Source organism: Tachypleus tridentatus, chromosome 12 (genome assembly GCF_004210375.1).
Source record: "Tachypleus tridentatus isolate NWPU-2018 chromosome 12, ASM421037v1, whole genome shotgun sequence".
Taxonomy (NCBI): Eukaryota; Metazoa; Arthropoda; class Merostomata; order Xiphosura; family Limulidae; genus Tachypleus; species Tachypleus tridentatus.
The window spans coordinates 14981405-15000442 of NC_134836.1; the positions used below are offsets into that span (position 1 = coordinate 14981405).

Consider the following 19038-nt stretch of genomic DNA (forward strand, 5'->3'; position numbering starts at 1 on the left):
TAAATATACTTTGAAATTAAAACAGTTGATACTGCATTTAATTGCATCACAATGTTTCAAATTTGAACAAGTTTCAGCTATGACACCATGTTTCATTTCGTTCGAGATTTAGCTGCTAATCCAGATCTGGATTTCAAAAGACACTTGGAATCACTACCCAGGGCTGACCGATGTTTCATACGAAAATTACTAATTCATTTTGTATCTCCAATGACGCATGCAATCTTGAGATGATGCCATATCTACTAGCAACAAGTAGTGCCACTGTCGAAGTTTATTGAGATTATATTAACACTTTCACCGCGAGAACTTCCCCTAAGCTAAATAAAATCATCTGGCGTTAGACAGAATAAAATATTAAAAGGCCAATACGCGATAAAAGTTCGAGACAATTCTCTGTCAGCTATTCAGCACTAAATTAACCTCGAATGTTCTGGAAAATGGGCAAATTTCAAAATTTCATTACCCGGGTCACAAAAGCAAAGTTTAAAGAAAACAATAGATCTTTTCCATTTACTTTAGGCATGAACAATTGGAGAACAACATTTTCTGTCCAGGAACAAGAAAAGTAAAATTTTGTTTCATAACGTTATTATATAATTTGTCAAAATGTAAGGCATTGAAGGTATGTGGCAATATAAATATTATACCTTGCAAAAGTATTCACCCTCTACCAATTATGTGACAATTTGATGATGCGTGTGTTTTGTGTTTTTCTTATAGCAAAGCCACATCGTGCTATCTGCTCAGCCCACCGAGGGGAATCAAACCCTGATTTTAGCGTTGTAATCCGGAGATATACCGCTGTACTTTGGGGAAACATTTTGATGAAATACAAGTAATGTAAATAATGTTTTATTAAAATTATCTTTATTCAAAATTCTAACGGTCAATCTTGGCACTTTTATATGTAAAGGGGGTTAAATATCTGCAAAATATGCATAGGAATACACAAACTAAAATGTGTTGACTTCGTAAGTTTTCATTCACCTAAATAACTTTTGACAACCGAAATTTCGAGAAACTCCCCTCATGCCTATAAATATAACCAATGCGGCACGCACACAAAGACAGTATATATTATTGGTTTGCTATAAACCTAGGAAGCTATAATCGTGATTGTTATATCGTTTATTAATAGGAAAATTCATACATTTGACTAGGGACGTTTAATACATTTAACTTCAGTGGATTTGCGTCAGTTATTAGTATTTTTACAAAAACATAACTTCAGTGTTCAATAAATCTTCATGCTAACAAACGAAGAATAAAGGAGACAGAGAGCTAGCTAAGCCATTGTTAATTTAATTGTATCTACATCAACTGAAAATTAATTCACTCGTCTTAAACCCCCGGTAAGATATCAAGGAAGTTCCATGTCATATAGGCCACCAAATATTATTTGTGAGTTTATAAAGCTTTTGTTTGTGGATCATTATTTGTAATAACAGTTACTATAAATTGTGTTATTGTTTGTATATCAAAATTTATTTGTATTTAAAAAACTGTGTATATCAATCTTGTTGGTATGATAAATTAGATACACAGCTACATTTATTTAATTTCTAACCCTAAATTACAATTTAACTCAGTTTCAGACAATTCGAAATAAATTGGCGACCCATCACAGAATTAAGTCGAAACTTTGGCTATGCCTCTTTGAAACCACTCCAGCATCATTACGTATTTTCTAGTAAATACCATGCTTTAGTTACTTCGGCTGCGCATTTTATTTTACTCATCATCACGCCTGGAAGTTAAACAAAAAACAAGGCCTATAAGTTTAGCTACCAGTTTGGCCGCCACTTTTATTATTTTAAGACTCACACTCAATCCTTCATTTGCCGTACCTTTGTTTCAAACCTAAGGCGTTTTTAAATTAGATTCTTTTCATTTACAGAAAAGGTTCTTTATGGGTTTTTTTTTTAATATAGTTTTACTAAGGCATTTGTTATTAGTGCTTAAAGACGTGTTTTAATGTTTTGACATGAATTTTAGATTGTCCCATTCTAGAGAGAATAAATGATCATACTATATATAAATTTATTAACGTGTATAATTGCTTGAGATATTCAATATTTTTCCTTCCGCGTTTCCCCCTTCCCAACCCCGAATGTAGCTCGGTGGTACTCATGATCACTTATAATGCTAAATACTGATTTCGATACACGACACAGCACAAATAATCTCTGGTGTAAGTAAAATTAAATAAAAACTTTATATATGAATATACAATGCAAATACTCAAATTGAATGATTTTTTTAAAACAAGTGTAAATTATAGTCGTAACTTTATTTTGAAACGAAAGTTAGCTTTAAACTGCTACTATAAAAAAAATATTGAAAAACGTACCGAATATAATTCTTAAATTTCTTATAGGCAGAATATTTCAAAGTGAAGTGTATATAGCGTCTTATGGATAATATAGTATGAAAATAACTAAAAAACAAGAAGTACCACGTTTTAGAAACATGAAATTTATTCATTTATCCCAAACAGATCTATCATAAGTTAATTATAAGTTTTTTATAGCATTGAAGTATTATAACTTTGTGTGGATTTAAAACTGAGTGTTCTGCGTGTAATATACGAAGTTTCTACTATTTTACAAAATGTATTCGAAGATATTAACAACATTTTTATAGTTACAAAATTTACATATTTTTATGTGTTTGCAAAAAAGTGGAAATATCGAGTTATCGGTACCCGTATTAACACATCAAGATTTGTAGTAAACGGGCATTTCGTTAGTTTCTTAATTAATTAAGTCTTTATTGAAGATTAAAACATACAAAATGCTTTTAAAATTCAGATATCGTAAAATTATGAAATATAATCTGAAGAGTAAGTAACTTATTGTGCCATCGCAAAACATTTCACACTTTCGAAACGAGGCAAAACTATCATTAAATCGAAGTATCGTACAGTAGTTGGATTTCGCATTTTAATACTAAATGTTGTATTTAAGTATGGACACCTCTCGTACACCTTTTCTGCAGTCACCCAGTCCCAGCAACATAAATATGAAGCACCAGGACAATCATTGTCAGAGTTACAGGTTGAACCTGGAAGAATTCCGTTGGGACAAGGGTCTGCAAAGAAGTATGGCCAAGGCGGACATTTCCATACTAGGTAGATGAAGAAAATATGTAAACGTTATTAGTATTTCTCGTAATGCCAGGCCAGACTAATAAAATCTGAAGTTGGAAGAAAGTCGGGTATATACAAATATACTGAAATTTTAATACCAATAGACTGTCATAAGTTTACAATAAAAAGTAATAACATTTAGTGTATCAAAATATAAATTGACTAAACAAAGAAATGTTTAAATGAAAAACTGAGCTTACCTGGTTTTCTGCTAATCACACCGGTGAACAGAACAACAAGTAATACAAGTACCAAAGACTTCATTATAGCAGATTACAACACCTATAACATAAAACAAACAAGAAATATTATACAACTGACTTCAAACATGCAATTTGTTTGAAGTAAAATACAGAATTATTTCACTTATTAGATATCAAATAGTCTGGTGAGGGTGAATCGCATGTGCTGGGATGTTATTTTGACAATCACGCTACCAAGCTCTTTCACACTGTTATTATAAAAACTTATTTCTTGATATTTCCAGATAAACTCACTAACTGAGGATATTATTAATTTATTACCAGATTACCTGGGGACTAGCAAAACAAAAGCTACAAAACTGAGTCATATAGAAAAACAAACATATCGCCAGTAAACATTGGAAATGTAAAATACAAAATGTTTCGCATTTTAAATTTTTTTTGCAGACATTAACTTTTTAATAAAAGTGTACGGCTTTTGTCAGTTCTTTGTTGGGTATAGTGATAAAAATTCAAATTATCAAAATATACAAAATTAATATTATCAATGAGTAAAACCAATGTATCTATGAATTCACTCTATCTTACGGACAGTGAGCAATTAATACAGTAAAAAGTACGAAACTCGTCAATATCAAATCTACATAATTAAATATACATAAATTTATATGTTAATCCAGAACAAACTTTTTCATAAAGGCTAAGGAGCTACTGTCATGGTCGACTCTCTAACGCAGGATGTTAATCAAATTACTTAGGTCTTAAGTCACATTTTATTTCAATTTGAGAATTATCTTGATCAAATTCGTTAAAGTCAGAAACGTTACTTTACGATAAATCATAAAATGAAACACGTCTTGCTTTACATTTAAAACATTTCCATTGTTTCTTCAATCCATACAAAGTGCTAAAACTTTTGTACTTTGAATTAAAACATTTAATATACTTTAACCGATAAAGGAAGTAATTCTACTTTTCACCTTGTAAGGTTTATCACCTGTAACTTTCGACAAGTATATTTCACACAAGTCCCTATCTGCAGCCATCTGCATTTAACAAATTGCAACGAACATTATAAGAAGCTAATTTACATGTGAATACCTCATAAACACTAGAACTGCTCCTAGATATCATAAATTAAACTTCATACACTCAAATAAACTATGATTCTTAGAATGTAGCATTTGTGTAAATGACATTGAAAATGTCACACGTAAATACATAACAAAAAAGTTTTCTTTTCATAAAATTCACCTACTTTATTTTAATATCGGTTTTAAATGTTTTGAGAATTTATTGGGATATATATGCATGGTGTTTTGCTGCTTCCACGATGTAATTTTTAGATACTGTATTTTGTTTATTTAGTATTTCTTATGGTATAGTGTAAAACCAATATTATGATCATCTGAAGACTGTCTTTTTTCAACTTGCGTTCATAAGTTCCTTTGTTAAATACTATTTTGATCCAAATGAAGTATTAAATCAATCATTCTTCTTTCTGGTATTTTTCTTTGTGATTTCATTCACCTTCTAGTCGTCCACGAAGAATCTTGTTGACTTACCCTCTTCTTCACAAGTACAATATGCGTTTCCCAAGGACTAGTACTCAGTTCTACCAGTCCTTGTTCCTTAATAGTTTCTATTTCTTGAACCCTTAGCCTGTTTTGAAAGTGGAAATGTTTTGATCGGGCAAGTGTTTCTACTACAAATTTGACTAAGGTCTTTTTTTCCCTCTGTACTGTGTTCTGAAACTTTGTTCTGGATATTTCTTTCTGTTGAACAAGGCAGATACCAATGCTTGATAGTTCTTAATGCTCTCAACTGTAAGGTTATTTGAAATAAAGCTAGCCTTTCTTTTCTTTTATTGAAGGGCAGAAATAGTAATAGTTTGGTGCGTACTATTACATATATTCACCCTGGAAATGATTTTAACTAAACCAATTATGGCACCTTTTCATCAGTCTATTGGTTTCTTGATCAGAAGATATTTTTGAACTGGCCAGCTAAATTCAATTTTATTGTTATAAATACTTTATATATCTCTAGTATATATATATATCTAGTAACTTACTTAAACATTATTGTGTCTTTCTTTCATTCCTTTTCCTCAACTGATGATCCTCTTTTAATTATATTGTTTTCGCGCGAAACTACTCAAAGACTATTTGCACTAGTCATTCTCAATTTAGGACTGATTGATTAGAGGGAAGGTAGTAACTGTCTCCACTTCAAGAACACTTCTAAGAAGTAACCATGTACTGTAAAGAGTTTATTATCCACGTTTAAAATAAAATCTAATGAGAGTGCTGGCCAGTCTAGTTACTCGAGATCCTATTCCAAGTAAGCACAAGGAGAATGTTAGCATCTATTAGATGAAAGTTCTGAATATTGGAATAATTCTAATAGTGCATCTATGTATAGTATAGCATTTGTAGTACTATATAAGTGTCAGTGTGATCATTACCAGTAAACTCTGTAAAGTTCTATATACTATCATCTTCGAGTGCAAAATGGAGTTAGGTTTGGTCCTGGCATCTCATCACCGTCACTTATTGAACGCCTCGTGTAATTGATAAAACTGTATTCCTAGTTTGAAAGAAAATTCACCTCCTGTTAACCACACTTTGGGACTCATGGCTGCTCTGCAACAATTTTGTGTTTTACTGGCTTCTAGCAGGCATATGTCTATTTTTTACCAAGTCACAGAAGTATCCAAATGTCTTTGTTAGGATGTGGAATGTTTTACAGTTAAAGCATCTGTTATTCAAAACTCTTAAAACAAACTGTGTTTCCTTCATTCTAATGTAGCACTGTATATATTCCTATCAAAACAACACAAAATACTCAGCCCTCCAGTTGCATAGCAAAATGTATGTAGAGAAAGAATGCTAAGTTTCGATACTTGTGGTAGGTAGAGCACAGATAGCCTATTTCGTAACTTTGTGCTTAACTTCAAACAACCAAAAGACCTATTAGTACAAGCCTAATTAATCTTCCCAGCAAGACCAATTAACAAATTATTTTTAATTTCATGAAGAAGACAATGGTCGTTTTCTGAATTAAAGGTGAAAGCTCTATCTGAAATGATTCGTGTATCACAATCTATCATTCGCACTTTGTTTGTATTTTACTTTTTATCAAGTATGAGCAAATTTACAAATACGCAAGATTTCGTGGCATAGGATTAATTGATGTCTTAGAGTTCGCTCCGAGTGTAAGATACACTAGTGTACTGTTTTCAGCCTTAGAACTTGTGAGTTAAGATGTTCACAGTGGAACGTCAGACTTTGATAACTGTTTACAGATTTCTAGGGTAATTCCATAAGTTCAACCGCCTTGTGGCACTCACTGCTAATTTGGTTTTATTTTGGAATTTCGCGCTAAGCTACACGAAAGATGTCAGCTCTAGCCGTCCCTTATTTAGCAGCGTAAAACTATAGAAAAGGCTGCTCGTAGTCATCACCACCCGCCGCCAATTCTTGGGTTACTCTTTACTAAAGAATAGTTGGATTGACCGTAACATTATAACACCCCATATCTGAAAGGGCGAGCATGTTTGCTGTAACATGGATTCTAACTCATGACTCTCACATTACAAGTCGTAAGCCCTAACCACGTGGCTATGCCGGACCGCTCATTAACATAACTGAAAAACATAACCATTTATGTGAGGACATCACCACGATAATGAATTTAGTATACTTTCATAAGCATGGCTAGGAAAAACATTAAATATTAAAATATAACCTACATTACAAGGTTTACAATTTGCGCCTGGTTTGTAACTCTTAGCTCGCTGAAGATTACGTCACTGACTTGCCACGCACCGTCTCGTTCTGTGAACCGCTGTTGAAATACTTAATACGAAATCACGAAATCTATTTTTGCTTTCGATTCAATTTTCACTTGTCTTAATTAACAATAAAATAAAATAAAATGTAATTGTATATGTATTGTAATTATTTGTTCTTATTGTGATAAAAGCAATAATGTTAGTTTTCGTAGATCATCCGTCAGAAATTAACAGTTGCTTAATAGATGCAAAAGGATAGACAGCTTTGATCCTATCGATAAAAACTGTCCTGTGTTCGAACCGTTTTAGTAGAGATGATTTTGTAAGAGACATAAATGCTGGACTACTTAGCTGCAAAAGCAAACCAATATTAAGGCTGTGTGTCATTTTTCTCCTCCGATTACTACCTTCATTAAGCACACGTTAGTACAGCGGTATGTCTCCGAATTTACAACCCTAAAATCAGCGGTTCGATTCCCTTCGGTGGACTCAGCAGATAGTCCGATGTGGCTTTGCTATAAGAAAACACCCACACCCACATGCCTTCATAGAGTACAAAAAAATTCAAGTGACAGGTAGAGTACAAAAGAAATAGCTCATGTATGATGCAATCTGTTTATCATTTGCTTCTAGTTTTTAAAAGAGAGTTAACGTTAAAAATGAAAACATATTTGTTGCAGAAAGAAGGAAGAAATCGCAACACAGTTCATCAAGTTGAAATCAGACACAAGGTTTTAATCTTGTTCGCGCAGCACTAATTTCTACTCGGACAAGTTGACTGCGAATAAAAAAAAAACAAATTGAAAAAATGACTACTTTCCCTTTTTTTGCGACTTGCTTGGAACTTTTGGACAGCATAATGATCGGAAAAACTGAGATTATATTATATTATGTACTGATTTCTTTTGTAATGCAAATGTTGTATTTACAGACCCAGGAAGGTCAGGTTCGTTTGAACTCTTTTTACCCCAACACAAGGTGAACGATTCCTGTTCAATATTATTGTAGCTACTACATAAGAATCAGAGTCTAGCTAGGTCACGCACTCACTCTGACCTCTTACAAGTCCATGTCCATGTAGGTAATGGTTGAAATATTAATGTGTTAAGTACACTTTCGCTCCATTCATTTGTATAAAGTTCAACGCTTCGCAAACAGTTCAAGATGAGTTTTGCTCAATTTTCATCAATTTCAGTTTCTATGAAAGCATTGACATATATCCTGTTTTAATTATGTTTCAGGAAATTAAAACTTATGATAATGTAATAGTCTATCACTAGGTAGCGTTAGTTTATTTTTATTTGTTATGTGTATATTTATAGGAGAGAACATAGAGCAATCTTCATTATTATGTATCCAGTAATGATCAAGTTTGCATAGTAATTGTTGCGAAGTAATTTAGTGAACTATGTAGAAGTTTATCGGTTAACGTTTTTATGTTTACTTAATTGTGCACTTTGTAATTCAGGTAAGTTTGATGTTTTCTCCGGAAATGCAGAGAGTCGGTACTGATTACTTGTTCTATAAATTTGCCTGTGTTACTGTTTGGACGGTAACTATTCGGTCTACTAGCTGGCTTCCATTATTTATATATCTCCCGCTGAAACAGCGGTAAGTCTACGGATTTACAAAGCTAAAATCAGGGATTTGATTCCCATCGGTAGACTTAGCAGATAGCTCGATGTGGCTTTGCTATAAGAAAACACACACACCCTTCTTTATGTAGACCCGGCATGGCCACGTGATTAGGGCGCTAGATTCATAATCTAAGGGTCGCGGACACGAATAATGTTAATGAAATGCGTTATCTAACAACATAAGACCACAAAACTAGAACTTACCTTGTAAAAATTGAGCTTGCTTTATATTACTCACGACTTTACTTCCCGTAGTAAGTCATGCCATGTTTCAGAGCGTTTTATACTTGATGTTCAACTTGGTGACCTAATTCTTTCCCTGAATCAAGAATTAGGATATTACTTGGAATTAGGAAATCTCGTTTCTCAAGTCTTGGGAAATACTCACTGAAATTTTCTTACCGTGGAATTAATTCCGAGAATTCTCGTTTACGTTGAGTGAACTTGTGAAAAACAATACGTGTTATTTAGTTGTTTGTATTCGAAACTTTTTCTAGCTAAGCCTACCTAACTATAAAAAATAATAGTTACTTATATTTCAGATTCCAGATTACCTTTCAAATTACTTTGCAGTATTGTCAATTTTCTACCTGTATTTTAATTTTAAAACTAATTATTTTGAAACAATTAACTGTTATACAACAGATAATAACTAGACAACATTAAAAATAAGTTAATTTCGAAACGTCAAAAATTTCATTATTTAAAGGTGTTCTTTACTGTGCAATTATTCAGTTTTATGATAACGAAAATAAATTTTAAAAAATATCCAAATGGATCTAACTACACTAAAAAAGAACAGTTAATTAGGTAAATTTTGCAAGTATGTGGAAATAGAAAACATTACAACAAATATCTCGCAATACTAGTTTTACATAATTTAGCTATTACTTAATTTACTTTACCGAATATTGACTATTTTATTTCGCTACTTAGTGGGATCATCTCCATTCAGAAATAAGTGAAATTATTTACATAACGATTCTTCATGTGATAAAAATAATTCAAGATATTTGCTATTTTTCAGTTATCTAGTTCCTCAAAATATTTACATTTTCAACCGCCAGTATTGTTTTTCATAAATAGTAGATGCATTCTCAATATGAGGTCGCCGCCTATTGTAAGTATAGGAATTATTTTATGTATTTGCAGTAATTCATCTTACAGATGAGAATAAGCACCACCAGTAACTACAAGAATGTTGTAAATGTCGAATGATATAATTTTTTACGAACTTTATAGAGCATTTAGAACAATGTATTCAAATCTTAGGAAGGAAGTCGCAGTGTTTAGAGTTTGGAACCATTCAGGAAATATTCATTATAAATCCTTCTATAATCTATTCCATATAATATTTATTTGAAATAATGATCCCTCTCTGTTTTACACCCAAATCTTCATTACAACCACGTCACTGAATAAAAGTTGTTAAAATTTTAAACTTTCCAATGTCAATGTGTTACATTAATTATCTTCATACAAGAAGGTCAAATATTTAGCTCTAAACATACTACTATCCTTTAATAAAATATTTAGCAAAGCTACGTTTTCTCCAGATGATACAGGTTAAAAGGAAGGAAATTTTATTCTCTTGTTGGCTTCGTGTTGTCCAGTGTTACGGTAAGCACATATTTTCTATAAAATATTTTTTGTTCAGTTACGAGTATAAATTGTAGTCGTTAACAATGAACTGTTTTGCTTGCAACATGTGCTAAGGCACAGGTAAAATAATTACAGTAAAAGTATACAATTCTACCTAAACTTCTAAATGAAAAGGCTTCATCTTTTAATCTCCATAGATTGCAATGTTCCTTTAGTTTTGAACATGGTTATAATAATTTGTAAATATATTTGACCCCCAGTGGCACAGTGGTATGTTTGCGGACTTACATACTAAAAACTGGGTTTCGATACCCGTGGTGGGCAGAGCACAGATAGCACATTGTGTAGCTTTGTGTTTAATTCTAAACAAATAAAGTAAATATATTTTGCAAAACGGTGTCATTGGTGATGAATTGGTAATTGGCACAATAGCCTCGAAATTCTATAATATTTTGTAAAAGTACATGAAGTTAAGATATCTCTAATCCACAATTTGTTGATAATACATCGAAATCGGTCCTCCGTGTCGTAACTTAGTCTTAACGTTCAAGATAAACTGATACTTATTTGAGTACATTTTACTTTAAAAACGTGTTTTTGAGCAAAGTCAAATGGAACTATCTGTTGTGTTTAATATCTTTACTTGTGATTTAATAGTATTTATGGGTGCATTTGATTAGCAGAAGTTGTAATGCTGCCAGACAATTAACAGCGAATGTTGTCTGCTGCCAGAGAGCCCGTTGATATAGGTGGCAGAAGATGTGAGTGCAAATAATTTGTAAATGAACCGCAAAACAGTGATTTAAATTAACAAATGTGAACGTGTTTAAAATGGCATTTATATTGCAGTCTATATTTAATTATATATGTTCTAAACTGTTTCAAGTGAAACTATTATTTGAATGAGACATTTTTTATTGTGTTTTCACTTGATAATTAATTTACACGTGTCATAAAAGTTTTGAATACCTGTCAAACCACTATAATAACAAAGTGTATTATAGATGCCAGTTTTTAATCACGCACATTATCTTAACTTACCCATTATTTCAACTTCTACATATTATCCAACACCTTATACATAAAACACTTCACTATTTCTTTTGTTTTATGGTGTTCACTTCTCTGAATGATATTTCATACATTCAGATCATGTATTAAAATGTCTGTATAAATTCTGTGGTGTTATTTTTCACATATCTTTGCATAAATGAGTTATAGTATTGTCATGAAAAATATAGATGCTACATACAATGAACAAATAGTAATATTGAAATAATGTAGAAAAGTTGTATGAAAGCTGATTTAAAAAGGACAATCAAGTATTTTGTAAATTAAGAAATTTACATAAATATTATATTACTATATTTCGAAGATTTGTTAATAAACGTTTCAGTATGCTTTTCAAGTTTGTGATTTTACATTTTTGTTATAAAGTATATTCTGTAACAATAAACTGTAAAACGTATCATGCGGGATCAGACACTAAAGGTGCAACGAATTACAAAATGATCTAAAATTCGAATGATTTCGAACAACTGACTATTTTTCTTCAAGAGAACAAAGATTCACTGGGCAAGAAACAAGTTCTGGATGAATATTTGTAAAACTGCTCATATGTATCTGTATGGCGTTCTTTGATTACATCATTCTCACAACATTAAAATCGTCAAAACAACCCGAAAAATTTTTTATCCATGTAGATGATGTCAAATTACTTTTCTTAGCTTTTCCATTACAACTCAGTAAAGTTGTTATGTGCACCTTATACACATATATTTTGTAAGACGAAAAAATAAGATTGTAATTCAGGTGTATGTAAGAGACAGAGTCTATAACACTCAATCCTATGCTATAAGTACTACTTGTATTTGAAAATACTTATTTGATAACAAAGTCCACTATAGTTTCATGTATTGTTAACATGCGTGGTGTATTTTATTTGCTCTGTGCTTATTCAGGTATTCTGGAACCTAGTATTGTTGTGTATGAACCATTTATACAGATCATTCAAGTTAAAGGTCTGAATGTAGTACACGATCACGGATTGATAACCATTTTGAGTAACTTGTTTTATTTCTGAAAGAAAGAGGTGTTAATTTAAGGAAAATAAGTTGTTCAGTCAGGTATAAATTTAGCATCAGATGCCATACAAGTAAAATCTTGTGGTGATTCTGGAAAATGATGAGCAATACAAAAAATATCAAAATCCTGGACCAAATAATATTTCCCCAAGGATTTTGAAGGAGGATAAGGATTAGATATGTTAGCCATACCTGTGGAAAAAAATTTGAAAAGTCTAATAAAAGATGCTTTGGAAGACCATTTAACAAAGTTTTGAAATTTATTGAATAGTGAACATGGTTTCACTAAAACAAAAAATCTTGCCTTATAAATCTTTTGAGATGCTTTTTAAAAGGCTATTGCTTATATATAGATAAGTTAGCAAATTGAATAGAAGAATGGCTGGATAGAAGAAAGCAAAGTGTTGTTTTAGATGGAGTTTAATATTATAAGAGGTGATAATCAGGACTCAGTCTCAGGACGTTTGCTCTTTTTATGATTTACAATGATAGAAATGGTCAATAAATCACTTAAATTAGCAAATCATATTGAGGTCTCGTATGTTGCTAACTGTGTGAGCGTTTAGTGAGTTTGGAAAATAAATTGCAGATTGATTTTAATTATGAGAATGCAAGATAATACATGTGGATTATCATAATTTAAATTACAAGTATACGTTGGGTGAGAATACCCTTAACAGTGTTATGAAGAAAAGGAATCTTGGTTAATAAGTTTCTTAAGCCATCCAAGCAGTGTGGTGTTAGGTGCTAATGGAAGGACAAATAGGATTTGTTTGTTTGTTTTAGAATTTCGCACAAAGCTACTCGAGGGCTATTTGTGCTAGCCGTCCCTAATTTAGGAGTGTAAGACTAGAGGGAAGGCAGCTAGTCATCACCACCCACCGCCAACTCTTGGGCTACTCTTTTACCAACGAATAGGATTGACCTTCACGTTATAATGCCCCAACGGCTGGGAGGGCGAGCATGTTTAGCGCGACGCGGGCGCGAACCCGCGACCCTCGGATTACGAGTCGCACGCCTTACGCGCTTGGCCATGACAAATAGGAATTTAGGTTGTATCTAAAGAAATATTGAATACAAGTCTAAAAAAGGTTGTAATTTCGTTGTATAAATCGCAGTTAGGCTATATTTTGAGTATTTAGTTCCGCCTTAGACTCTTTACTGTTGGAAGGACATGGACAAAGAATTGATGGTTACTAGAATGGTGCCTGGAATGGAGGGACAGTCTTCTTGAAAAAACGGAGAGTTACAGGAGTTTTGATTGAGGGAATTTACACTGCTAGTGCATCTTTTTTTCATACTTAAAATGAGAATAGCAGCATTAAGGAACACAAGTATAAATTTTGATAGGGTAAGAGCAAGCTTCACCTAAAACACTTTTATTTTTCTAACATAGTGGGATACTTTAAATTTTGTGGAAGCAGTAAATTTAAGTTTAATAGCTACATAAATGGTAAGGGCTGGCTTTGAAATTTTATAGAATTTATTTATTTAATAGTTTAGTTTAGAAGCTGAGACAGCCGAGATAGACAAACAGGTATTTTGTTGCCCCAAGACATTGTGTTATGTTTTATTAATTTATTTTCTACGTTAACAGATTAACTTCTTCAAGTTAATTATTGACCTATAATTGATGTTTGAGATATTGTAGTAGTAGAAATGCTGATAATAAGAACTGTATGCACTACTATTTCATAAACAGAATAGCGTAAAATAGAAAAATCTACAGGTGTTTAAAGAAATGGTAGAAAAAAAAAATTGAAATATTTCCTTGATCGTTTCGGATCCAGAGTGAGGTAATATGACATCTGATGATGCGTCTATAGAGGTCAAACAGCAACTTTATCACTTTTTTATTTAATTGTTTCTAGTTCAGTAATGAGCTACGTATTTATTAAAATAATTTTTAGATGATATGATTTATTTAAGTTTCAGTTTTACTATTCTATCAGTAAGTTCTCTAAGAAATTAAAAGCATTAAACTTTTATATAATGGAATTTTAAAATTTTGTAATAGGTTAAGCATAAATAAATTGTGTATATATTTGTTCTGTTTTTACTTCAATGTACTAAGTTATCTCTTACATAATATCGAATGCAAATTATCATAAAATATTTGTAACATTTGATGTTTTAATTATGAAAATAAATCTGTTTCTTAAAGTTTACAATATAATATTTTAAATGAAAATGTTATAAAAACAATTATTGTGTGAAATGAAGGCTCATAAGAAAAAAAAAAGAATATCGAGTATAGCAGTTAAAAACAAAATATCCACAGTAAACAGAACAAACTGACAAGTGTGTTGATATGGGAGAAATTAGCTTTGACACATTCAGTTTCTTCTGGCAGAAATTGATCAACAATTTCTACCAAATAATATAAACAGCTGGTGTGTTTTTACCCCAATAAAGTTACAGGAATTTGTAGGTTTTGTCTAACTTGTTTGAAAATTAAGATTTAAATGAAATTAAGTTTTATAAAACTTTTTGAGATGTCTTGATGTCAGAAAATCCTGTTTCAAAACAGTTAGATAATAAATGTTAGCATGTGTCCTAAAATAAAATAAAGATTGATTTCAAAGACATTTTTATTAAATTATCTTTGAATATTAATACATACATATAAATGTCCAATCTATCTTTATATTGCACCATTAAGGTCTATTAGAAAGAAGTTAAAACAACTCTCCTTTCAATTCAGTTAACCGAATCTTAAGAAAAGAATAAGTTACTACAATTTTAACTGCAGCCATTACAATGCTGCCGTTCTTCAATGGGAATAAACTTATAACAAAGATATAGTTCAATATAAACAGAAAATGCAACACTATACTACCATGCATGTTCACGTTTCAAGTCATTAATAACTGTGAAGAACTAAATATCTATGACTCGAAAAATACAGTTCCTCATTTCAAAACACATATATTCTGAAATGTTAGAGAGAGAGCTTGGGGTAAGTCGTGGTCTTTATGTATTTATAGTACATACAAATTCATTTTGTAAACACTTCTCCCAAGTTTAGAGGGATGTACTGCTAAATAATAAAATGACAAAGTAAGGAAAACTAAGTGATATTTGGCTCATCATGGTATCCCAATAAGAAAAACAAAGCAATCTGACCTAAGTATAGCCTAAGAGCTGTAACGGATTTACCGTTGTACATTTATTTTAGTGCCTACGCTTGTTTCTGTATAGTTTTATTGATTGTGTATTGCAAAAGTTCCTCTTGTTCGAGAAGCTTGTAGAGAATTCTTGAGAGAAGAATACTATTTGTGTACGTAAATGCGGTAGATCATTGTTGCCAAGTGAACTTTCGAGAAAATCGCGTGATTTGTATAAAAGCAACGCACCAAGACAAGAGAGTGTTATTGGACAGCTACAGTCGGTATAGGCCTATGAACCTCTAATTGTGACTATCCAGAAACGGATTCCAACAATAGGCTATTTTAACTGGAATGTCCTGGGTCCTGACTAGATCCTCTCTTTTTTTTAAAAAAAAAAAAAAAAAAACGGCTTCAAACTGGCTATACTCTTCATTATTTAACAGAATATTTCAGTCATTAGTCTTCACCACCTCACTACTTAACTTTTCTGAAATCTTATGAGTAAGATTTCTAAACTTGCCGGAAACATGATTTTTTTAAATAAAATTATTATTATCTAAGAAGAGCTATTTTCTCCCATTAAATGTATCCAGGAACTTATGTATATTATTATTACTGTTTTGTTAAAAACCCGAACAGAAAATAAATTTTTCTTTAACATTTGATCCGCATTTTCCTTTTGGGGTTTAATATTTCAACCCAACTCTTTTCAATAACATGGCCTAGCGCGTTAAGGCGTGCGCTTCGTAATCTGAGGGTCGCGGGTTCGCGCCCGAGTCGCGCCAAACATGCTCGCCCTCCCAGCCGTGTGGGCGTTATAATGTTACGATCAATCCCACTATTCGTTGGTAAAAGAGTAGCCCAAGAGTTGGCGGTGGGTGGTGATGACTAGCTGCCTTCCCTCTAGTTTTACACTGCAAAATTAGGGACGGCTAGCACAGATAGCCCTCGAGTAGTTTTGTGCGAAATTCCAAACAACAACAACAACTTTTCAATAAATATAAAACTAAATACTAATTGATGATACAAAGTAAGATGATTTAAACGTATCCATGAACCTAACTTTCGTCTATCTTAACCTGATTGTGTCTGTTTCGTTATTCTACTATATCACCATTGTATCAATAGTTTCTAAATTATTTGAACTACGTTTATCGTTAGTTAAAATGTGTAATTTCTCTTTAAAAATTTGGGGTTTGGTCTTCAATTTGAACATAAAAACGTATAAGGAATATTCTGATGTGGATGTAATTGTTGCACGTTTACTGAAAGTTTCAGATTGATACCAAATATGTGCACAAAATGACGGTCTTATTTGTTTGTCAGGCCCGGCATGGCCTAGCGCGTTAAGGCGTGCGCTTCGTAATCTGAGGGTCGCGAGTTCGCGCCCGAGTCGCGCCAAACATGCTCGCCCTCCCAGCCGTGGGGGCGTTATAATGTGACGGTCAATCCCACTATTCGTTGGTAAAAGAGTAGCCCAAGAGTTGGCGGTGGGTGGAGATGACTAGCTGCCTTCCCTCTAGTCTTACACTGCAAAATTAGGGACGGCTAGCACAGATAGCCCTCGAGTAGCTTTGTGCGAAATTCCAAAACAAACAAACAAACAAATATTTGTTTGTTTTTTTACTTTGAAGTGGAGAAAGAAAATCCATTTCTGGTGTTACAGATCTTAAGTTCTACAGAAATGTTCATAAAAAAAATATAATCATGAAATATTACACGAATGTTCATGTTATAAACATACGTACCAATAATTACGATAGGAAATCCATTGCACACATTAAAAACACAGGAAAAATAACAAATAAGGAACAAACAAGCTCAAAATATCACATGTATCAAATGTATTTGTTATATAAAATTTGCTTAAACGTACTAAACTCTAAACAAAAACCTCTACAAATGTTTTTCTATACTATTATATAACAGATGAAAGTAAGGAACATGACCAGCTAATCACTCTTGGAATGGTACAAACTCCTAGTAACAAGAGTATGAGTTTGTTTGTTTTTGAATTTCGCGCAAAGCTACTCGAGGACTATCTGCGCTAGCCGTCCCTAATTTAGCAGTGTAAGACTAGAGGGAAGGCAGCTAGTCATCACCACCCACCACCAATTCTTGGGCTACTCTTTTACCAATGAATAATGGGATTGACCGTCACATTATAACGCCCCACACGGCTGAAAAGATGAGCATGTTTGGTGCGACGGGAATGCGAACCCACGACCCTCAGATTACGAGTCGCACGCCTTAACCCACCTGGCTATGCCGGGCTAAGACTTATGAGACAAATACATTTCTTCTACCACACTTAGTTGTAAAAATATACTCTCTTATGCTATACTCACAAATATCTAACACGTGGTGTTACGGCACTTCTAAAGCCAGTGCAATATGACATGGGCGTAGAAACCATGCATGAAATCATGTCTTTTCTATCCTAATTAATATGTACCTAATTGATTATCAAATGGGAAAGACTATCGCAGTCTTTCCTTTCCAAGCTAAATGATCATTAGAGGAAGCACAGACTATGAAATACGTTGTAGAATTACTGCTCAATCATCAAAGCTAAAATGGCCAAGTGGTTGAAACACCACTGACCAACATGTGCAGCAATCTTTCGTTTCCAATCCCCGAGTATTAACATAATATACATTATATTGTATGGTTTCCAACTTGATTAGCAGATTGGTCATCTGGTTATCTAATGATCATGGACTGAATAAGAAATGACGTTTCTTGCTTTTATAGGTAGTAAATACTATTAAGATGTAATGTATTTACTGTTTTGTAGAAGTATTATTCAATTACTGGAGATTATGATGATCACGTGATTGAAGAAAATGAAACGATAACTGAAAAGGTGTTGCGACCCACGCTCATCTAAGAAAAAAATGTTAATTTTCTGGTGTGAAATACCATTTGAAGTTTCAGAACATTTACTAAGACAGTGCACCTAATTGGCGGTAAGAAATAATTAAAACAAAGAACCCAGTATTTCGTAGGTTTTCCATACAAAATATGCCAAATCTACAATTAAAAATGGAGTTGTGCTTACCCTAGATGTCTAGTGGATTACAGTAGTAACGACATGTATTTTAACCTTAATAAGTGTATTTTTGGTTTAAAAGTTTTAAGGCATCTAAGTTTTGCCAGTGATTATTTATTTCATGAAGTCTGAAATAAAAATGAGTTCTGTTTGACGGTATCTAGATGAAGATATTCTCGTTACTGTACAAAACGTCAACACTTAACTCAAACACTATATTCTGGTATGGGTGTTAAAATTTTAATTAAAATAAAGTATAGAACAACATTCCAACGTTCTTAGGTTATCTTCAGTTTAACGAAGAGAGTTTGCAAATGATCAAATATTATTACGCCCTTAATCTATATTATTATGTGTAAACGAGATAGAGTTACCAATGTATAACTGAATAACTTGTTGCAAA

The 19038-nt window shown here is 32.5% G+C and overlaps 1 protein-coding gene and 1 long non-coding RNA gene across 3 annotated transcripts; one reads left to right on the top strand and one right to left on the bottom strand.

The window, feature by feature from the left end:
- Positions 1 to 2458: 2458 nt before the first annotated feature.
- Positions 2459 to 9160, bottom strand: LOC143234929 (uncharacterized). Of its 2 annotated transcripts, none has more exons than XM_076472623.1 (3): positions 8992 to 9160; positions 3352 to 3433; positions 2459 to 3129 (listed from the first exon to the last, which is right to left on the bottom strand). In XM_076472623.1, exons 2-3 carry the CDS (start codon positions 3413 to 3415, stop codon positions 2855 to 2857), a joined length of 339 nt encoding a protein of 112 aa, XP_076328738.1. In that variant the 5' UTR covers positions 3416 to 3433; positions 8992 to 9160; the 3' UTR covers positions 2459 to 2854. The 2 variants fall into 2 exon arrangements, with proteins under 2 accessions (XP_076328738.1, XP_076328739.1); XM_076472624.1 differs by lacking the exon at positions 8992 to 9160 and adding an exon at positions 4335 to 4452.
- Positions 9161 to 9603: 443 nt separating this feature from the next.
- LOC143234930 (uncharacterized) lies at positions 9604 to 18794 on the top strand. The gene is made up of 3 exons (XR_013018858.1): positions 9604 to 9907; positions 10344 to 10407; positions 18381 to 18794. It is a non-coding gene; the product is annotated as an uncharacterized LOC143234930 (long non-coding RNA).
- Positions 18795 to 19038: the final 244 nt, after the last annotated feature.